The sequence below is a fragment of the Rhinolophus sinicus genome, linkage group LG13 (genome assembly GCF_036562045.2).
Source record: "Rhinolophus sinicus isolate RSC01 linkage group LG13, ASM3656204v1, whole genome shotgun sequence".
NCBI classification, from domain to species: domain Eukaryota; kingdom Metazoa; phylum Chordata; class Mammalia; order Chiroptera; family Rhinolophidae; genus Rhinolophus; species Rhinolophus sinicus.
In genome coordinates this window covers 28,456,770-28,476,660 of record NC_133762.1, presented here as the reverse complement: position 1 = coordinate 28,476,660, position 19,891 = coordinate 28,456,770, and the positions used below count along the sequence as shown (strand labels likewise).

Genomic DNA, 19,891 nt, shown 5'->3' with positions numbered 1-19,891 from the left:
TGTGGCTGTAACAGGCTCCTCCTTCCTGCTGCTCCCCAAGTCCTTGCCTGCTTCAGGCTGTAGCAGCAAGTGGACAAAGTGAGCTGGCCAGGGCTGGACTCTGGTCCCTTTATTGACACTGAGGGGCCAGTGGGTCCATCCAAACAAAAATAAATTTCTCTCCCAAAGCCTGCCTGCAGGCTGGGGCACCCAGCATATCCTGGCTGGGGCCCATGGCTGTCCCCCAACCCCCACAGCACAGGTCTGGCTCCCTTGGAGTGACAGGATGGCTGCCTGCCCAGTATCGAGACCCTAGGTGGAGCAGGGAGTCCCCATGGGTCCCCCTGACCCCCAGAAGGGCTGGCCCAATATCCATGGTCTGCGTTGGGCCCCAGGGGCTCAGTCATCGGTCAGGGTGATGACGTCGTACTCGATGCCCTGGTGTTGCAGCTGTTGGATGTGTTCAGGCACTGCCTCCTCTGTGCCAAACAGGCCCTGGGCTTGGGCCATGGCAGCATCGGCCACTGCTGCCGGAGGGGGGGAAAGGATGGTGAGCCTGAGGCCCCCGAAGTGAGGCCTGGGTCCCGGGCACCCGTGGTCTGCAGGGTCCAGGCCCATACCTGTGACAGCTGAGTGTGCTGCAGCCTCAAGCTGGGCTTGCGTGACGAGCTGCTGGCCTGGGGACACAGGCACGTACTGGATCTGGAGGGGAGAAGAACGATGAGATGTGGCCTTGGAGGTGCCCTGCCCATGCTCCACCTGGTCCCCCAAGGGCCCTACCTGGGACTCCTGAAGGAACGGGGCCCCTTGTTCATACTGGATGTGTGTGATCTGGCCTTCCTGTACCTGGAGAGAGGAAGGCAACCCGGTGACCCCGGGAGGAGGCTGTGCGTCCCTCCCCCCACTCCCCACCTTGCCTCAGGTCTCGACTACCTGGATGTGATGGCCCTCGGGGACCACCACGTATTCCTGGGGTAGCAGGTGCTGGACTCCGTCCTGAGAGATGATGTACTGTACCTGAAAAACGGTGGAGAGCAGGCAGGTGCTGGGGCGCCACTCACCAGGAGCTCAGCGACGATGGCGGAGCAGGGGCGCCAGGGACACCCACCATCAGCAGTGGCAACTGCAAGCACACCATGGGGGGGGGGTGTCCCTCCCCAAAGTGGGGCCTAGGAGGGGGCGCTCAGGGCTTAGGTGTTCAGTGCAGCTCACCTGGTTGTCAGAGGTCACCAGGTGCTGTACTGTCTGGCCATCTGCTGTGGTGATCTCTTGGATGTAGGTGGCTTCCTCCTGCCAGGGCCAAGCCAGCTCTAACCTTAGCTTTCCATGCGCCCCCACCCCTGCCTTTGACCTGCCAGCAGGGCCCCAACCCAGGCTCTCACCTGATTGCTCACTGTCTGCTCCTGGGCCACGATGATGTGTTCCTGGCCCAGTGCCTGCTGCAGCTGCTCTGGGCCCAGGACTCCGTGACTGGACTGGAGTGCGGCTGGGCAGAGAGGGAAGGATGCTCACTCGGGCTCCAGGGCCAGTGGCTCAAGTCCCTGGCTCCCCCTGGGGCCCCTGGGGCAGCTCACTGTGCAGTGTGGCCAGTGTGTCGTCATCGCTGTTCAGGATGATGGTCTGGGTGGGGGTCTGGGCTGGGGCCTGGGCAGTAGGCGTCCCTGCCTTTCTTCCGTCAGGACTATGTAGCCGCTGGATGTGGAACTTGAGGTGCCCATTCCGGTTGAAACTGCAAGGGAGGAATACAGGATCAGGGGTGGCCCCACCCTGCATGCCCAGCAGCCCCAGCCCACCTGAACCTAGCCTCACCGCTGCCCGCAGAGGTGGCACGAAAAAGGCTTCTCATTGGTGTGGGTTAGCATGTGTCGCCGCAGGTCCTTCTTGTTCTTGGAGGCAAAGCTGCATTGGCTGCACTGGTGGGGCCGCAGGCTCGAGTGCTGTGCCATGTGGGCCTGTGGAAGGGACAGAGTTGGGCATCAGCTGGGTTAGCACAGCTCCACAGACAGCTGTCAGGGACCCTTTCCTCTGAAGTGACCTGGGAGGAGCTGGGTAAAAAGTGCAAACCAGACCGAGAAAAGCCATAGGCTCCGCCGTGAGGTTCCTTGGAATATCCTGTCCCTGCTCTCAGATTCAGTTTACCCCTATGTAATGTACAGGTTCAGATGAGGGGCCCTCTGAGGTCTCCCCCATCCCTGACATTCTAGGGCTCGGCCCTGCTCCCTCCCTCATGCTTTGAGGATCCAGTGCATGGTCAGATCTGAAAACTGGAAATTCTGGGGTGAAAGGAGGGAACCCCCCAAATGACTGTGAAGCAGCCCTGGAACCTCCCTTGAACTGTGCACCCTCCATACTCTCTAAACACCTTGCCTTTTCCTAAGCACACCTCATGTTGCCACACCTCCTCTGTGACATCTCCCAGCACCCCAAGTCCACATGACTTGTTCCCTGTCCGTGCTCTGCTATGCACTCATTCACTCTGCAGATACTGGCATCAGTCACATCGTCTGATCTCCTCCACCCCCCCATCCCTGACTGAGCACCCTGAGAGCCTTGCTGAGTCACCTCTGACTAGAGGGGAGCAGAGGGCTGGCTTAGGGGGGAACGCGGTGCTCAGTCAAGGTTTGCTGAGGCACAGGCTGGCACCTACCCGGACCTCGGGCCACTGGCGGGCGCTGAAGGGGCAGTCGGGGCACTTGAAGGCACCAGGCCCGGCGTGGGCCCGTTTGTGACTCTCCATCTCCGCTCGGCCAGGGAAGGCCTCTGCACAGATCTTGCAGGAAAACTTCTTTGATGATGCAGTGGCTGCAGATGGCGGCGAGGGGGGCACTACCAGGCCCAGGGCTTTGCTGGCTGCAGGAGGTGGGGAGGCAGAGCCCCGGGGATCCCCTAGCGGATGGGTCCTGGCTGGAGACGGGGGCTCAGGGTCATCTCTGGGCGGCCCCCCACACTGCAGCAGGGGCCACTTGGCTCCAGAGGCCAGGGCGTCAGGACTTGGGAAGGAGATGGAGCCATCTGTGGTCAGCTGTGGAGAGAGGGGAGCATGAGGTGCTGAGGCGGGGAGGGAGGGATGGAAATGGGGTGGGGTGGGCTCCCCAGCTTCACCTCGATGTGATGCAGCTGCGTCCCGTCGGCTGCCATGATGTAGTGTGTGCCTGCTTCTTTCAGGGTGTCACTCACAACCACTGTCTGGGCTGCCTCCCCTGGGGGCTCCTCGCTGTGGGAACAGGAAGGGGGCGGTGAGTCAGGGATACAGGAAGGGACAGAGGCCCACACGAGTCCCCAGAAAGCCATCAACTGAGGGGTGACTAGACTGCAGATGGACCCCTGGATTGAATCCTGGCTCGGCCCTTTACCAGTCGAACCTCCACTGTCTCTTCTGTAAACGGTGAGCCTGTGTCCAGAGTGTTGTCTGGCTCACAAGCGGTAAGGGGCGGCAAGGTGGAGGGCCCCCGGGGTGCAGCCTAAGTCTGGCTAAGCGAGGGAGGCAGGGCTGACAAGGACCCGCATTACAGACAAGAGGGCAGATGCTGAGAGATGGCTGCCCAGGCGCTGGCCCAGCCATCCCGACTCGCATCTCTGCCGAACAGTTTGGTACTTGGATTCAGGGCTTCCTTAGACTGCCCAGGGGTTCGGTCAACGTAAAATAACATTTCCGCCCCAAACTCGCTCAGTGTGGAGGAAGCTGAGTGCAGCTTCCAGGCCTCGGAGGACAGCAAGGAGGCTGAGCGTGCTCTGAAGGTCAGAGCTGGAAAACACAATAGGAATCATCCAGAACAAAGAGCACTTGGGTTTTGGAACCAAAGGGAGCAGGGTTCAGAAAATCCTCACCTACCGCATATCTGACCTCAAGAGAGTTCTTTAACCTCCCTGGCCTGTTTCCTCATTTATAAATTGAGGAAAGGTGGATCTCATGGGGATGGCTTAGGCGAGTTCACAAATGGCAAGTGCCTGGAACACCTAAGTGGCCAAAGATAGTAGCTTCTGACCTGAGAAGGAGACGACTCCCCTACAGCCCAATCACTTTACATGTATTAGGATTTCTACCTCCTGCCAACTAGGATTGGACGGGCAGTGTCCTCCCTTGCCTCCCCATAGCATGCCTTGCAGGTGGCAGGTCTTACCTGTAAGGTGTGCCAGGAGCTGATGTCCCCTCTTCCATAGGGGGTGCCGTGATGACACTGTAGCCAGCCCCCCCAAATGGACCGGGTGCCAGGGTGACCTGCTGCAGGTCAGGGGGGCCTAGCTGGCTGTCGGCTGCCACACCGCCCCCCGGCTCTGCCACGTGGAGGGTGACCACTTGTGGAGGGGCACTTGCCGGGGAGGGCTGCCCACCAGGGGATGCTAACTCGGCTTCCGCACTCTCCGACTTCACCACGGCCACCTGCAATGGCACCAATGGGTATTTTGAGCAGGGTCTGTGAAAGAGGAGCTGGTGTTCAAGGTCCTTCTCGATCTCAGAGCCTCACAGCTCACCCGGGCTCTGGCCAGACCCAATGCTGCCACCGCTCATGTGCACAACCCAATTGTGTGTTCTTTCCAAAACACCCTGGATTTCCAAATGCCACCCAGCTACTGGAAACAGATTGAACAAGAATAGGGTAGAGTGGTACTGCCCCCCACAGGCATTGGGCAATGTCTGGAGACATTTATTGGTTGTCACAATTGGAAGGGGGTGGCGCTACTGGCATCTAGGGGGCAAAGGTCAGGGCTGCTAAACATCCCACAATGCACAGGATGGTCCCCACAACAAAGACTTATCTGGCCCAAAGCGCCAAGGTTGAGAAATCTTGAAGTAAAGGTACAAGTGGCAAACCATTTAAGAAACAAAAAGAGCTCGACCTCACATCTTACTCCAAAGTCTGCTTCCAATGGATTAGAGACTGCAATGTAATAATAAAACTCTAAATATATGAAGAGAAAATGTGGATAAGTATTTTTATAATCCTGGGGTGGGAATATCATGGCAGAGATGCTAAGACCTATAGCAAAACAAACCATAAAATGAAATCATAAAGAAAGTGGGGAGTGATGGGATCTAACAATTCATATGAGTTAAAAGGTGGACTTCCTTCATATACAAAGATACACATGGCTCTTGCACAGTGGTAATAAAAAAAAACAAAAAATCAGTACAAGACACAAACAGGTAAGTCAGAGAAATAAAACGGTCTATGAACATACAGAAAAAAGTTCAGTCTCATTTATCAAGACAAAATTATAAAAGGTGACCATGAAAACATACTCGTTCCGTAGAAGAGATTTATAAAGACTGATGATACCCAGTGTTGGCAAGGGCGCAGGGAAACACGCTCTAGTGGGGGTCATGTAAGGTGGCGTATCTTTTTATGAGCTTTCATGCTTTCAGACCCACCAATTCTATTTCTAGGAGGTCTTTTAGTTTTTAAAAACAGGTTTATGAACACCTATAACTAACTCTGTGTGCCCTAAAGCACTGCCTTGAGTTAATGAAAAACTGGACCCAACGCAAGCAGGGAAGGACCGACTACATATCAGCACGTGTACGATGAGGATGTGGAGACGTGACGTGCAGATGTCAGGGAGACGTGCGTGTGCTGGCAGCCTGTGCCGCCGCGTGGACGAGGGGGAAAAACAGGTGGTTGCAACGAATAGTGTGATGCCAGTTCAAGGAACAAAAGGTCTGTGTTGTCACATGGACAAAACTGGAGAAATGCTCATTAACCTGTTACCAGTGGTTACCTGAGGGAAGGGGGGAAGATTAAGGACTTGCATCTTATGTGCTGAACGTTTCTTAATGTTTATTTTGCGGTTTTTCTGTACAAGCATATACTTTAATCAGAAAAACAAAACCAAACCCGAAATGCACGACACTAACATTGAGAAGAGCAGACAGATGACTAGACTAGAACGTCTAGAAAGAGACTCCTGTGCACGTGAGAATCTAGAGCACGATAAAGGGGACATTTCCAACCACTGGGGAAGATTATTCGATACACTGCGCTAGGACAACTTTTGGAAAAACGTTAAGTCCACTACTTTTCTGTATACACTAAAAATAAACTGGAGTAAGATTTAATGTAAAAAATGAAACCCTAGGAAGAAAGTACAAATCAATGTTTATATAGTCACAGGATGAAGGCCTTTCTGGGGGTGATACCAAAGGCAAAAAATGATAAAAGACTGATGGATACATTTAACTATTTAAAAATGTAAAGCTTCTCTACACCCCCAAAAGCCAAGAGCTAAATCCTATGAAGATGTCCAGGTCCCCCAGCAGGCTCCCTCCACCATGGAGTTTTGTGTGCCCCGGGACAGCACGTTATGGCTCCAAGTCCCTGGAATTTATCATCTCAAATACACACTCTACATCTTTTCAAGAGGCTGGGAGACAGGCGGTGCACACACTCCTCCCTGCCTTTGAGAAGTGCAGGGAGACGCAGGGGGAAGGGAGGCAGGGGTGAAGGTGACCCTGGGCAGCTGGGTGGAGGAGAGAGAGGGAACGACGATGAACTTGGGGGAGGGTATGCGGGCTTGTGGCACCTGAACAGGTGAGAGATCTGAGTGCGAGAAGCCTCAGGAGTCCCCAGCTGTAGGAGGTGTCAAGAATGAGGGCACGAGGCCAGATGGGCAGCTAGCTCAGACCCACAGGCACAGGGTGGCCACAGAGCGAGGTGAAAACCACATGAGAATAGGGCCCCAGAAGGCACAGGAAGTGGTGCTCACCGCTCAGCATGGCAGAGCATGCTGGCGAATCTGGAGAGTGGAGAGGGAGAGCCTCTGCCCTCCCTGCCCTCCTGGGGCCTTCCGGGCATAGCTGGTCCCCCTCCTGTGCGTGTGCCCACTAGGTGTCAGTGAATCTGTCTCCCCCACTAACTGGGAGCTCCCTAAGGGTGGGGCACGTCTCCTTCATTGCTCTTCTCCCAGTGTCCAGCACAGAGCTGGTACCTACGGAAACTGGGCAGGGGAGGAGGCCCCAGATGGCTCACCTGCAGAGCAGCGCCCCCCAGCTCCCGCTGAGCACTCATGTTCAGCAGCAGATCCAAGGCTGTCTGCGTGGCCATGGCAGTTGACTCCTCAGCTCCTGGGTTGGGTGGGACCTGAGCCTTAGAAAAGGCTAGGAAACTGGTACCCAATGTCCTGCTCCCCATCCTGCAGCCCCCACCAGCATGACCCCTGCCCCTGCCTAGCGCCCTGCTTCCCACCCTCCCTCAGAGCTCACCTTGCTGGTAGATGATGGTGGCGCCACCCAGGGTATCAGAACAGAGCAGTGGGGGGGTCTCAGTTGACTGGAAAGGTGCTGCCTCTGGGGGGGCCTGTGGGGTGGGGATACGGCCAACTCTGAGTGAGGGCAGCTCAGATTCAAGGCCATTTACTGAGCACCTCTTGTGTGTGGGGCGCTTTCTATCTGTTGGCTTGTTTCATCTTCACAAACACTTTTCAAGCTATTTACCAGCTCAATGCCACAGATGAACTGGCGGAGGCGCAGGGAGGTCAGGTGTCTGGTTTAAGATCCCACAGCTAGTAAGTGGCAGGACTGGCACTTGAACACGAGACTGTCCGATTCCAGAGCCTGTGTTCTATCAGCACCCTGTGCTGGTCCATCTTTTGGTGGGGGAATAGGGAGGCACCACACTCAACTACAGGACTCTATTTCTCGGCCTCCCTTGTAGTTAGGTGAAGTGTGGCCACATGGCTGAGCAGGGCCTTCTGGCAAAGTTCACGAGGAAAATAGACGAATAGATGGCAGGCATCCTTTTTGCCCTTCCCCCTTCTCTTCCTCCTGTTCTCGCCTAGGATATGGCTAGGAAGGCAGGAGCTCCTGCAGCTATACGGAACCAGGAGGCAACCACAAAGATGGAAGTCACCTGCCTAAGAAGGCTAGGACAAAATACGGCGAGAGCTTGGTCCCTGGTGACTGACCACGGAGCTGCCCCACCAGCCTGGACTGCCGACCTTGAGACCTCTTGTACATGAGAGAACAATCAGCTATTGGCACAATGAAGCTGCTAGTATTTCCACTCTCTATTACTAGCACTGGAAAGCCACCCCTATTCTCAGCTTTGATCAGGTATGTCTGTGGCCTCAGCTGCTTTTTACCACAATCCAGAGGCGGGGGTCACTTGACTGCCCCAAGGCGCCAATGAGGACACTGGGAGAGGCAACGTCACACTGTGGTCCTGGTCCCCGCCTCCAGGCCCCTTCCTGTGTCTGCTGCCTGCTTGCCTGAACTTACCTCGGGAGGTCCGGGGGGGCCGGGGGGTGGTCCAGGGGCCGTGCTGTGCTGCTGCTTCAGCTCCTCAATCTGCTGCAGAGAGAAGAAGGGGCGGCGGCGAGACGGGGGCTCCTCAGGATGGCGCCGCCCCCATTCCTCGAAGCTGCTTGCGTGTCGGCACCGCACGTGCAGGCGCAGGTTCTTCTTGTGCCGTGTGCTGAAGTGGCAGTACTCACAAGCAAAGGGCTTGGCCCCTGCAGGCAGACATGGGGGAATGCTTGTCCCTGCCTGCCCACCCCGTCGCCCGCCCCCGCCTGGAAGCCTTGCCAGGACTCCAAGGACCTCTCCACCTGATTCCCGCCCGGGGATGACTTCCCCAGCTCAGGCAAACACCTGCCGCTGTCCATGGTGGTGAGCCAGGACAGAAACGACCCAGGTCGGCGCTCTGCACTCGCAGCTTTCCTGCCGGTGCCGTGTGCAAGGTCACATGACCACGCACCCCTCTCCTGCGTGAACCACCCGCTCCCAGGCAGACAGGAATCAGGTGAAGGGAGCCCCTGGCTCCCTGGCTCTAATTTCCCCTGCTGTGCCAGCCAGAGGGCTGGGCACCGAGGAGAAGAACGAACTTTTGTTGTACAAAAGCATATGGTTGATGCCGTTTCTGCTGCTTCATCTGCCGGGGGCAGGGACTATCTACGACCCATCTCTAGTGCCAGCTTCCAGCACAGAGGGCCCAGGAAACAAGTGGAACTCGCTTTTATCATCATCATATGGTAGCTACTTCTCATGCCCCCATTTTACAGCTAAGAAAGGCTCAGAAAGGGTGACTGGCCCAGGGCCACCCTGACAGCAGTGGCCCTGACGTTACAGAGTGACCGTCCCAGAAGGGATTCCCTTTACAACTGAAGGATTCCGGCTGCAGGGGGAGGAGGATGGAACTGAGTGTCTGACTAGGGGCCATGGTGAGCTGAGGGCTGACAGGAAGCAGTGTGGCTGGCCTGACCGGTGTGCTTGACGGCCACGTGAGACAGCAGGAAGTCCTCTCGGAAGGTTCGGTAGGGGCAGAAGCTGCATTTGAAGGGCTTGTCACTGACGTGGGACAGCTGGTGGTTTAGCAATGCCTTCTTGTCCTCGCAGACAAACTCACAGAACTCACACTTGAACCTGAGGGTGGTCAGAAGGAGGGCAGCTCAGGGCGGGGTGAAGGTGGGTGTGGTTCCAGCCCCAGGGGCATCCCGGGGGGTGTACCTGCGGTTGGCGACAGCCTGGATGTGCGTGAGCAGGTGCATCTTGAAGGTGTAGCGCTTCTTAAAGGACTTTCCACACTGTAAGGAATAGGCTGAGGTGGGTGGTGGGATCTCCCAGGGAGGCCCTGGGCCCCCACCCCTGCCCAGCTCTTGGCGCCACCCACCTTGTCACACATGTGAGGCTTCTCAGTGCTGTGCGTCTTCATGTGCTGTGTGAGTCTCTTCTGCATGGGGTAGACACGACCACACACGGGACAGGGGAAGGAGCTCAGCTTTGGGGTCTGGGGAGGGACAAGAGAGGGCCAGATGGAGAGAAGGGCAGCGGAAGAGACTTCACTTCCTGCCCTCACCCCCACAAGCAGGCTCCCTTCCCAGGCCAGGGCACTGGACTTACCGGATCTGGCCTCTTCTTCCTGGAGGAGGAAGGCACAGGAGTTAGATCATTGTTTCCCCAAGCCCACCCCAGACCCTCTCGCATCACCAGACCCCCAGACCCAGTCTCAGCCCTGAATATCCCTCCTCCCCACCCAAGCCCCTTTCTCTCAGAATGCTATTTCCCCATTGCCAACTGGAGTTCGATGGGGAAACGCTAAGAGGGTACTGTAAGTTCTGTACTCCACTACATTTGGGAAAGGTGCATCCTTTCTCTCTCAAGTCACAAAATACATTTGCATTTTAAAGGCTGTGAGAAGTCTCGCTGGAGAGAATGCTGTTGAACCAGCAGACCTGGTGTGCCTAATCTTATTTGGGCGCAGAACTCCATTTCCTTTTTCTTTTTTACAGAAAATCTATAAGCATTTTGGGGAGCTGACTTTTCCACAAACACAGTTTAAGATCTGAGGACTTGAAAGAAGGTCAACATCATAATATGTGGCCCAGTATTTGGATTTTTGCAGCTGCAACTGTGAGGCTGCTTACACAGCGTGACTCTGCCTCTTGGACCTGGAAACTGCCTGCAGAATGAACACTCTTTGTGCTGTGTGATTTCTGTTGATAAATAACTCAAAAGCTTTTATTCTACAAGCCTGAATGGGAACTAGGACATTGACAAATGCCTAATCACGTTACCCATTGTTTTTGTATCACAGCCTGACTGACCACTGAGCCAGCCCATGGTTGAAAAATCCAGTTGTCCCCACCGATCAGAAAACAAATGATATAAGGCATGTACGTGTTGATTTGCTACATTTATATATTGCAATATGAAAAACTAAAATGAATGACGTAAGTTTATAACCCAGTTTCCCTAGCAACCTTTCTCCTTTTAAAAAACTCCGTCCTCCCAGCGTTCAGTTCATACTGAGGGCTTACTCTGATTTGCAGGTCATAGATGCATAAAATGCTGTTTAAATTTCTTTTGGCATTTTTAACAGATCCACCCTGCAGATCCCCGTATCCAATCTCTACTCAACGCCCTGGTCCTTCCAGTGAAGCTAACTCCTTCCTGAAGCTGCACATCTCATTATAATTCAGGGAGGTGTCACCAGGCTCCTAAAGAGTTTTGTTTGGCCACCTGCTTGTCTTACGTCTGCTCTCAGTGCCGTGAGAGATGAGTGTGGACCTGGAGTCTGGAAGATCTGCAGATCATTTACGAGCCCCTTTCGGTATACAATGTCCTTAACCCCCCAGCAACGATTGTCCCCATTTTACAGATGGGAACCAAAGTTCGCAGCAGGGAAGAGACTGAATAAGGGACCTCCAGGCCCTGCCACTGCCAAGTGATCTGGGCTGAATCGTCTGGCCTTTCTGATGTCTGCAATGTGTCGCGAGTGGCTGGCCCTGAGCAGGTGCTCCCTAACCGGGGACCTTGGTTATCCTGGGCCCCCTGTCCCACCCCAGCCCCATCCCAACCCACACCCACAGACCGGTCCCGGCTGTGCACGGCTGCATGCCGGATGACGTCTTTCCGGTAGACACTGGTGTAGCTGCACTCGTCACACTTGTAGGGCTTACTGCCCACGTGGTTGAACATGTGTTCCTGAGAGAGAGGCAAAAGGACAGTGGGCCAGAGCTCTGCCACCCCTCCTGCCACACCTCGCCTGTGCCCACAGCCCTAGAGCTGCAGCGGGAACAGGCTCACGGGACGAGGGAGTGCTGCCAGGGTCCCAGCCTATGAGGGCTGGTGACTCTCCCCAATGAGACAAGCAGCTCTGTGCCAGGCCATCCCACTGACCATTTGATAGAGGAGGAAACAGAGGCTCGGAATAGAGGGGGAAACTGAGGCTCAGACTAGAGGGGGAAACTGAGGCTTGAAGTGAAGTGGCTTGCTGAGCTGATTTGGAGCTGATCCCAAGCAGTGCGGCTCCACAGCCAGTGCGCTCCCCACTGCAGTATGGGACAGCCACCCCCCACCCCCTACTGTTGGGGTTCCAGAGAACAACTTCCAGGTCATAGATCCCCGTCTGACAGAGGAAGCACAGCGTGCAGAAAGCACAGGGGCTCTGGCCGTCTGGGCTTGAAAATGTCCCTGTCCTCAATGACGGCCAACTTGCTGCCTCATTTTGCTCCAGCCAAGCTGCAGTTTCCTGGGTCGATAAAATGGGACAGTGGACACCTACGACCTCTTCCAGCTGCATGAGGATGAAATGAGTGGCCCAGCGGCCTGGGTACTGGGCAGAAGACGGCTCAGGGCTACTGTGCCCCCACGCAGCACGTTTGGGTTAAGGAGAAAAAGGAGCCCCTCTCTTGAGACACATTGCTGATTGCTGCCATCTGCTGGAAAACTTTCTAACGAAATGAATCAGATAAAAGCAGCGCTACTGCCATGTGTCAGCTCCTCTGAACAAGCAAATCTATGATGTCCACCAGGCAAATGGCACTCCTGAAGATATGAAGCGGCCATGCAGCGTGGGGCAAGAAAAACTGTGCATGGCGGCCCAGATGAGCCCGGCAAAGCAGCAGGAGTGGGCGCCGGGTAAAGCCCTGTTAACCACTTTGGGCTTCTGCCTTCCCTCGTCCAGCCGCAGTCCCTCCCCATGCCCGGCACCTTTCTCTTCCCAGCTGCTCTCCTTCTTCCCAGCTGCGACTCCCACCTTGAGCGAGGACCAGCGGCGGGAGCGATAGCTGCACTGCAAGCACTTGAAGAGCTGGGGGTCTCCAGCCTCATGGGAGTTAACGTGGAAGCGCAGGTCCTCATGGGACAGGAAGCGGGAGCCACAGATGCGGCACAGGAAGGGTCGCAGAAGTGGTTTGGGCGACTTGTAATAATACCTGTCAGAAGGGTGTTGTGCAGAGGTCTGGCTGGGCTGCAGCCACCCAGCTGCCTCCCCGACCCTCACCGCTGCTCCACGTACTTGCGGTATTTCTTGCCGAGGAAGCGCCTGGAGGGTCGGCCACGGCGGCGGGGTGGGGTGTCAGGCTCCTCCTGGCAGGAGGGCGCTGCGTTCTCTGCATCCGACTGGTTCATGCTGGGCTCCACGGGGACCCTATCGGCCTTGCCCAGGGCTGCCAGGCGCCCTGAACCTGAGGAGCTGGGTGCCTCAGGGTCTTGCGGCTCTGGCGGGCTCTGTCCACTCTGGGAACTCACTAGAGGCTCTGCTTCCACACCTGCCACGGACATGCCAGGTCACAAATCAGCCACCACATACCAGGACAGAGGTGGGCGGCTGTGACAGAGCCCAGCCAAAACAAGTCCCCCCCACACTGTCACAATCCACTGACTGGCAGGCATGTCAGGCCACGGGACAGACGCGGACAGCCCGGACACAGTTAGAGGGCAGCGTGGACACACACGCCCCTCCTGTAGCTGACATGCTGTTAGCACAGCACGACTTAAATGTGACAGTCTGGAGCAGCAGCAAGACAGCTGGGGACCTCCCAGCCAGGAGGCCTGAGTGCTAGGTTCAGCTCCGTCAATGACTTGCTGTGTGTCCTCAGGCAAAGCCACTCCCTCTCTGGGTCTCATCTGCCCCGTTTGGCAAACGGAGATGACAACTGCTGCTCTATTGACCTCAGAGAACACTCACTCTGGGCAGCAACAGCTACACTTTAACGTTGGTTTTCCCTAGGGATGCCGGGTAGCTGGAGGACAGATGGGAGTATTACCTATTCAAACACATCAATAGTATTTCAATATGTTTTAGAAACCAAAAATGACACAGGCAATGCTGGTAACATCCTGTTTCTTGACTGGGGTGCTAGGTTATACAGGTATAATCACTTTGTGAAAATTCACTGAGCTGTGCACTTAGGGTATGTGTGCTTTTCCATACACATAACTCAGTAAAAAGTTATTTTAAAAAGGAGACTGGGAAAGATAACAATCCCCCCTCAAGTGCATGTACAAAGACAGCTACCATGTGCTTTTCTGTGTATATTTACACCTTAAAGCAATTCTAAGAGGCAGGTGCTGTCACCTGCATTCACAAAAAGGGAACAGGAGATTCAAGAGGCAAAGGAGTATGTTCCAGGTTACACAGCTAGCAGGTGGCAGAGCTGGCATGTACTCCCAGGACGGGTCATTCCTATCCCCAGCCTGTAATGCTCGAAGCCGGTGCTCCTTGGACACAGTTTCAGGCCTCAGCCTTGTTCTCATTTCACTACTAATACTTAAAACTCATCTTATTAGTCCAGCTATAAAGACTCAAACTCCTCCTGGGCTGTGACAACTTACCACTGAAAAGCTTTTCCAGAAAGCTGATACATCATTTCTTAGCTCAGGGTTTCTCAAGCCTGGTCTGTGAGGGATTTCCCCTTTACAAGGAGGCCTGCAGGTCACCTGGTTTGAAACTTTGGGACTGCTGCCCTGCACAGCACACTCAGTCCCCAGGGCTCCACAGAAGCAAACAGCAAAGGAGCCCAGCCCTTGGCCCCACCCACACGGCCACTCCCATGACCGAGTCTCACCATCTGGGAGGTCAGAGGTCTCCAGGAAAGGCAGCTTCCGGGGTCGGCCAGGTCTCCTTCGGGGTCTCAGCGTACTGGGAGTGGGTCGCTGGGGTCGTAGCTGCCGGCCCCGGGGCTCGTCTTCGGCTGGATTGTAGTCGCTGTCCTCTGTGGGGATCGTAAGAGAAGGTGGGCATCAGCATGGGATCCACTCTTTCCGTCTTGATCCCTTGCCCCGCTCTCCAGGGAAGAGGCCCACTCCTCCTTCAGGCCCAGTAATGACGCCTCCTTCACACAGCCCTCCTGATGTCCCCCAGGCTGACTGTGCATATCCCTCTCCAGGCCCCTGCAGTCCTTTCCTGACACCTACCACTGGCTTATACAGCACCTGGCTGTGAAGTGGAAAAAGGTGCCCCTTCCTCAAGACACTTTACAGCCACTGTTAGAAAATAGCTGAATTAAACATTCAGCTCTACAATCTCTATGACTGTGCAAGACACGGAGTCTATGACAACACAGGAGCCACTAGCCCATGTGGCTACTGAGCCCTTAAAATATGCCTGGCCTAAACTGAGACACAACTAAGTGTAAAACACGCACTGGAGTTCCAAAAATGAATAGGAAAAAGAGTAAAATAGCTCACTAATAATTTTTACAATGACTGCATGTTGAAATAATATTTTAGGTATATTGGGTAAATAAAATGTAGTATGATTCAACTTAATTTCATCTTTTTACTTAAAAAAAAAGCAAGGCTACAAAACAAGAGAAAACTACATATGTGGCTTGCCTTCTATTTCTGTTGGACAAATGTGAACGCGGCCCTCTTACAGGTGCTTTGTCAGTGCACAGCCTGCACAACTGCACAGAGGTCCTTGTCCCAGAGCCCCACTCTGTCATACAGTGAAGGCAGCGTGGCTGCACGTGTGCCAGGTCCTTTTCCCTGGCTCTCCATGTGGGCCACAAGGAGCTCAGTACGTATAGACGGGGGTGGAAGTAGCGGGCCTGGGAGCCGTGGTGGCCTACCCTCCAGGTCATCAATGGCACCGGCGTCCATGATGTCATCGTCTTCTTCCTCCTCTGGCGCCTCTTCCTCCTGGGGCTTGGTCGAGGTGCCCCACTTCCGTGGACGTCCCTTCTTACCAGCTGCTGCTGCTGAGGGGGTAAGACAAGCTTCCGCGTCTGGCTCTCGGCACCCCACCCCGACCTGTGCAGCACCCCCCAGCCAGGGAGGCTGCTGTCAGCGCACCTGGGCGGAAGTGCCTCTCCCGCATGTGGCGCAAGAGCGTGGCCTTGGTGCTGCTGCGGTACTGGCACATCTTGCACTTGAATTGCTGTACTACCACCACCTCCATCATGGCCTCCAGGCTCTGTAGGTCCGGCTCCTCTGTGCCAGACGCTGGGGGCGGCTGTGCTGGGGAGCTGGGCCCACCTTGTGCCTCTTCAGGCGGCTCTAGGCACGTGGACGTGGACGTGGGGCCATCGGCCAGGGCCTCGATGGCTGCCAGGCTGTGGGCCAGGGTGGAACTGGACATTGGCGATGCCATGGGGGCACCTGGGGGTGGGTGAGGGAATCAGAGGGAAGGGAGTGGAGGGGGAGGCTGGCCACAAGCTCCCGCTGTCCCTCTCAGGCAGGCTCGGGGATACCAGAACCAAACTCCCTACCAGAGTAACAGTGGGGAAACTGAGGCCCAGAGCAGCAGATAACCCGTCAAGATCACACAGTGAGTTTGTGGCAAAACCTCTCTCACTCCCCTGTCCACTGCAGGGCTCCCTGGGTCTGAGCCTGGGATCTTACCATCATCTGGTCCTTGCAGGATCAGGTACCGTGTGGTCTCGGCCCCACCATCCTCAGCACTGGTCACAGTGATGCAGCCTGGGCAGAGATGTGGGGATGGAATTCCCAGCTGATGACGACAACTGTCACTGCCCACTCATTCTGGCTCACCTGCGTGACTGTGAACCAGCTTCGTCGCCCCTCTGAGCCTCAGTTACCTCCCCTACCCCTCACCCACCAGGACAGGGCTATTGGGAGGTCTGGTTTGTGTGCTATGCTTGTCCAGTAGCTGGTCCACAGTCACACAGATGCCACAGCTCCCTCCGCTGCCCCGCCTTTGACCACTAAACCTGGAGATGCACCCACTTCTTTCCCAAACTTCCCCAAGGTCAAAGCCCAGATCCCACACCACTTTCTTAGGACTGGCTTTCCAGACCATCCCAGGACTTTTCCAGGTGCTATGGCCTTTACACGCATCCTTAATAGAAAATACAGCCTGTTACATCATGAACACAAGCTCTGGGGTCAGACTGTCTGATCTCATGGCCCAACACTTGCCGCTGACAATGGGTAAATATTTTATACCCTCTGTGCCTCAGATTTCTCATCTACACTGTGAGTATAATAATAGGACCGCCCTGTTGGGGTTCCTGGGACAATTAATGAGCTACTAGAGGTAAGGTGTTTAGAATAGACCCCAGTACAAAGTTAGGTGTTACTGTTTCTGTATTTATTGAGCACTTATCCCTTGCTAGGCGCCTGCTAAGAACTTGACTGTGCTATCTCATTCAATCTCACACCATTTCCCACTATGAGGCCTGTTACACATTCAGCGTGGCAGAGTGGTCTGCCGCAGTTCGCACTGCTCGGGGGTGCATAGCTGGTCCTGCTGGACTCTGCAGGGAAACCCCAAGGGGCCGACTCTTGCCACCCTTTGCCTGACTCACTCTGGATGAGGTCAGGCCCAATGGTGGACTCAATGATCTTGTCGATGGCTGAGCCCAGGTCCGAGGAAGAAGCCGTGCAGTCAGATACCAGCATGTTGGGGTCTGGGAGTGCGCTGGAGTGCACGAGGGCTGGGGGGCCACCTGTCACCCCTGCCACTGGACCATGGGACACAGAAGATGAATCAGGGAGGTAGCCATGGGGCAGGGGGTCCGTGCTGGAGCTGCTCTCGGATACCTCCTCCTAGGGGACAGGAAAGAGAGAGAGAGGGAGTTTAGGAGCCGGGATGGGGCAGGGCAGGCTGCCACCCACTAGACAGAGCTCCTTGGCTCAAGGACATGGTGAGAGGAGTCACCCACACCCTCAGCTCCACTGAAGATCAGTGCAAGAAGCCCTCCAGAGCTCCCTGGCTCTGGTCAGGGAAAGGGCCCCACATCCCCCTCACCACAGCAAGGCGGAGCTATTGTCACTGGGCTTTCGAATAAGCTGTTCTCTCTGCCTGAAATGCTCCCAGCAGTGCACCATGGCTAACTCCTACCCAGCTTTTTCACTGCCATTTAGCTGGTACCTTTTCTAGGAAGCCGACCCTGAGCCTGAAGGCCAAGTTAGGACCTCTCCACCTCAGTGCTGCAGACCTGTGTTCCGCCATCACAGCACTATTTACGCTGCAGTGTAGTATCTCCCAGGTCTGACTGTACCCTCCATAATGGCTGAGACCATATGTGTCCATAGGTGTCTCCTGCTGTATCCCCAGGGTCCAATGCCCACTGCGCACATGGTAGGCCCATCTCTGCTGAATTAATGGAACAGCTGGACTCCAAAGTGGGGGCCATTGTTGTGCGTCTCTACAATGTGATGTTTTGAAAATGATCACTATCTTGCAGATAATAACAATGATGATGGCTAATACTTATTGAGTATTTACTATGTGCTGAGCACTGTTTTAATTGCTTTGGACATATTAATTCATTTAATCCTCATAAAAACCCTACCGAGGAAGGTATATTCACCATTCCCACTTTACAGATGAGAAAACTGAGAAGTTGGGTAGTTTGCTCAAGATCACTGGGGAGCTAGGGAAGTGGCAGAGTCAGAAGAAGATGGGTTTAAAAGGCATTTCCAAGAAAATGTCTGGTGGGAGCTCACAACAGAGCACCCTCAGAAGCAGGTATTCTTGCTCCATTTTAAAGACCGGAACACTGAGGCTCAAAGAGATACTCCGTGAAATCAGAGGCAGAGCCAAGACTTAAACCAGGGCACCTATATCTCAAAGACTGAAGGCGGTGAATAGAGAGAGCAGTGGGTAAGACCACAGCCTAGATTTGAATCTTGGCTCTGTCAGTGCACTGTGCCTCAGTTTCCTTTTCTGTAAGATGTGGAAAAGAGTGGTATGTGCCTTACAAGATACGAGGCTTAAATGAGAAAAATGGATAAGGGCTTTGGCATGGTCCCTGACTCACAAAATCAAGTATTATTTATAAGCCAGCCTTGATGGCTGCTTCCCCTTGGCTATTAGGCACTGCTGCCTGTGGCCCCTGCCTCCACCCACGCCGGCCAGCATGGTCCATACCAGAGAGCTGCTGCCACGGTCCGAGCTTTGCCCAACGCCAGAGTCGTCGGCCTCCGCCACCCCTGGGGCGGCTGCGGCGTCGCTGCTGTCGGCGGACACGGCTTCTGAGGTGCCCACACCCAAGCCGCTCTCAGAGGGCTCCTCTGGCTGGCCCGGCCCAGGGGCCGCGTCGCTACTGCTCTCCACTTCGTTCTCCTCCATCGACTCAGGGGGGCCGCTTGATGGGGGACGCAGGGTCTGGGGCCTTCACTCTGAGAGAAGAGGTGACGGGGCTAGTACAGGTGGGCCACTTTACTGGCGCCGGCAACCACGGCCCACCTAGCTGCACCCATGTGCCCATTTTGCAGACGCAAAGACTGAGTCTCCGACGGGGCGGGGCTTTCTCGTGTATAGAGAGGGAAGCTTTGGGAAAACGGGACCGAGAAGCCTTGCCTCCCAGTCTAGGGCCCCTCCCCATCCCCGGGAGGGTGGTCAATGGCCGGTATGACCCTTCCCTCCTCCCCTCCACGGTTCCCGCAGTGTGATTCCCTCTAAGGGCCCTGTCCGGGCTCAGTGGTTCAGCCCTTCGGCCCCCCGAGTCCCCCCGGGTGCTGGGTCGGTGGTACAGCCCAAAGGCCCCCTTGGTCAGTAGCTCGCTCCCCCCTCCCCTAGTTCCCATGCGGAGGGGGCTGACAGCTACAGTCCCGGGGCCTGGCGACTCAGGGCTGTCCCCGGCGCTGCCTGAGCTCCAGGCCCGACGCCATCTTGTGGCGGCGCCGGGTTTCCGCTCAGGCAAGTGCGAGAGCCACTAAAGGGCCTGGGACCCCGGGGCCCTATTCGGACAGCCCCGCCGGCCGGGACCTTGCTACCGGGTATCCCCGCAGTGTGGACCCACTTCATGGCAGGGTGCAGTAGGGTGACCTGACTCTACCCGACGCTAACCTGACGCTTTCGTAGCCGCGTTGCTTTCCGACTCCGGCATCGACGAGGTCGCCATCTTCTTTCCCCCGCCGCGGAGGGACCAACCGGCCTATCGAAGGCCGGAACTATTTCCTACGCCGAGCCGGAGAAAGACAGGTTTCCAGTGTCCCGGAAAGTGACTCCGAGGCCTCAAGACCATAGTCGAGTCTGGAGAGAATCTAGGATTTTATATATCGCCCAGTATGGATGATAGGATCCGTTATTGTTTGGGGACTACTTTCTCTCATGGCGGAGGTTTACACAGGGAGTGGTGTGCGCGTCACTGTTGGGTCCCTACCCTGGGCCGCAGGGTTGGGCGCGGCGAGGACGCCCCGCTGTTCGGGGGTGTGGCTCCCAGTGGCCTGACCACGCCCTTCCCTGGGCAACTCAGAAAAGCTGGTGGCAACTAGGCGGTTTTG

At 55.6% G+C, this 19,891-nt stretch overlaps 1 protein-coding gene across 5 annotated transcripts; it reads right to left on the bottom strand.

The window, feature by feature from the left end:
• Positions 1 to 94: 94 nt before the first annotated feature.
• ZNF335 (zinc finger protein 335) lies at positions 95 to 19,890 on the bottom strand. 5 transcript variants are annotated; one of them, XM_019749675.2, is made up of 28 exons: positions 19,455 to 19,890; positions 18,534 to 18,784; positions 16,966 to 17,206; positions 16,040 to 16,117; positions 15,491 to 15,796; positions 15,268 to 15,396; positions 14,263 to 14,409; positions 12,711 to 12,963; positions 12,450 to 12,627; positions 11,283 to 11,395; positions 9,812 to 9,830; positions 9,582 to 9,698; positions 9,419 to 9,495; positions 9,174 to 9,334; positions 8,192 to 8,424; positions 7,178 to 7,271; positions 6,945 to 7,039; positions 4,101 to 4,360; positions 3,082 to 3,193; positions 2,627 to 3,001; positions 1,789 to 1,931; positions 1,554 to 1,708; positions 1,362 to 1,465; positions 1,192 to 1,269; positions 913 to 996; positions 760 to 825; positions 600 to 681; positions 95 to 506 (listed from the first exon to the last, which is right to left on the bottom strand). In XM_019749675.2, exons 2-28 carry the CDS (start codon positions 18,732 to 18,734, stop codon positions 379 to 381), a joined length of 4,029 nt encoding a protein of 1,342 aa, XP_019605234.2. In that variant the 5' UTR covers positions 18,735 to 18,784; positions 19,455 to 19,890; the 3' UTR covers positions 95 to 378. The 5 variants fall into 5 exon arrangements, with proteins under 5 accessions (XP_019605234.2, XP_019605238.2, XP_074173938.1 ...); XM_019749679.2 differs by having other exon boundaries at positions 95 to 503; XM_074317837.1 differs by having other exon boundaries at positions 600 to 825.
• Between the last annotated feature and the right edge of the window lies 1 nt (position 19,891).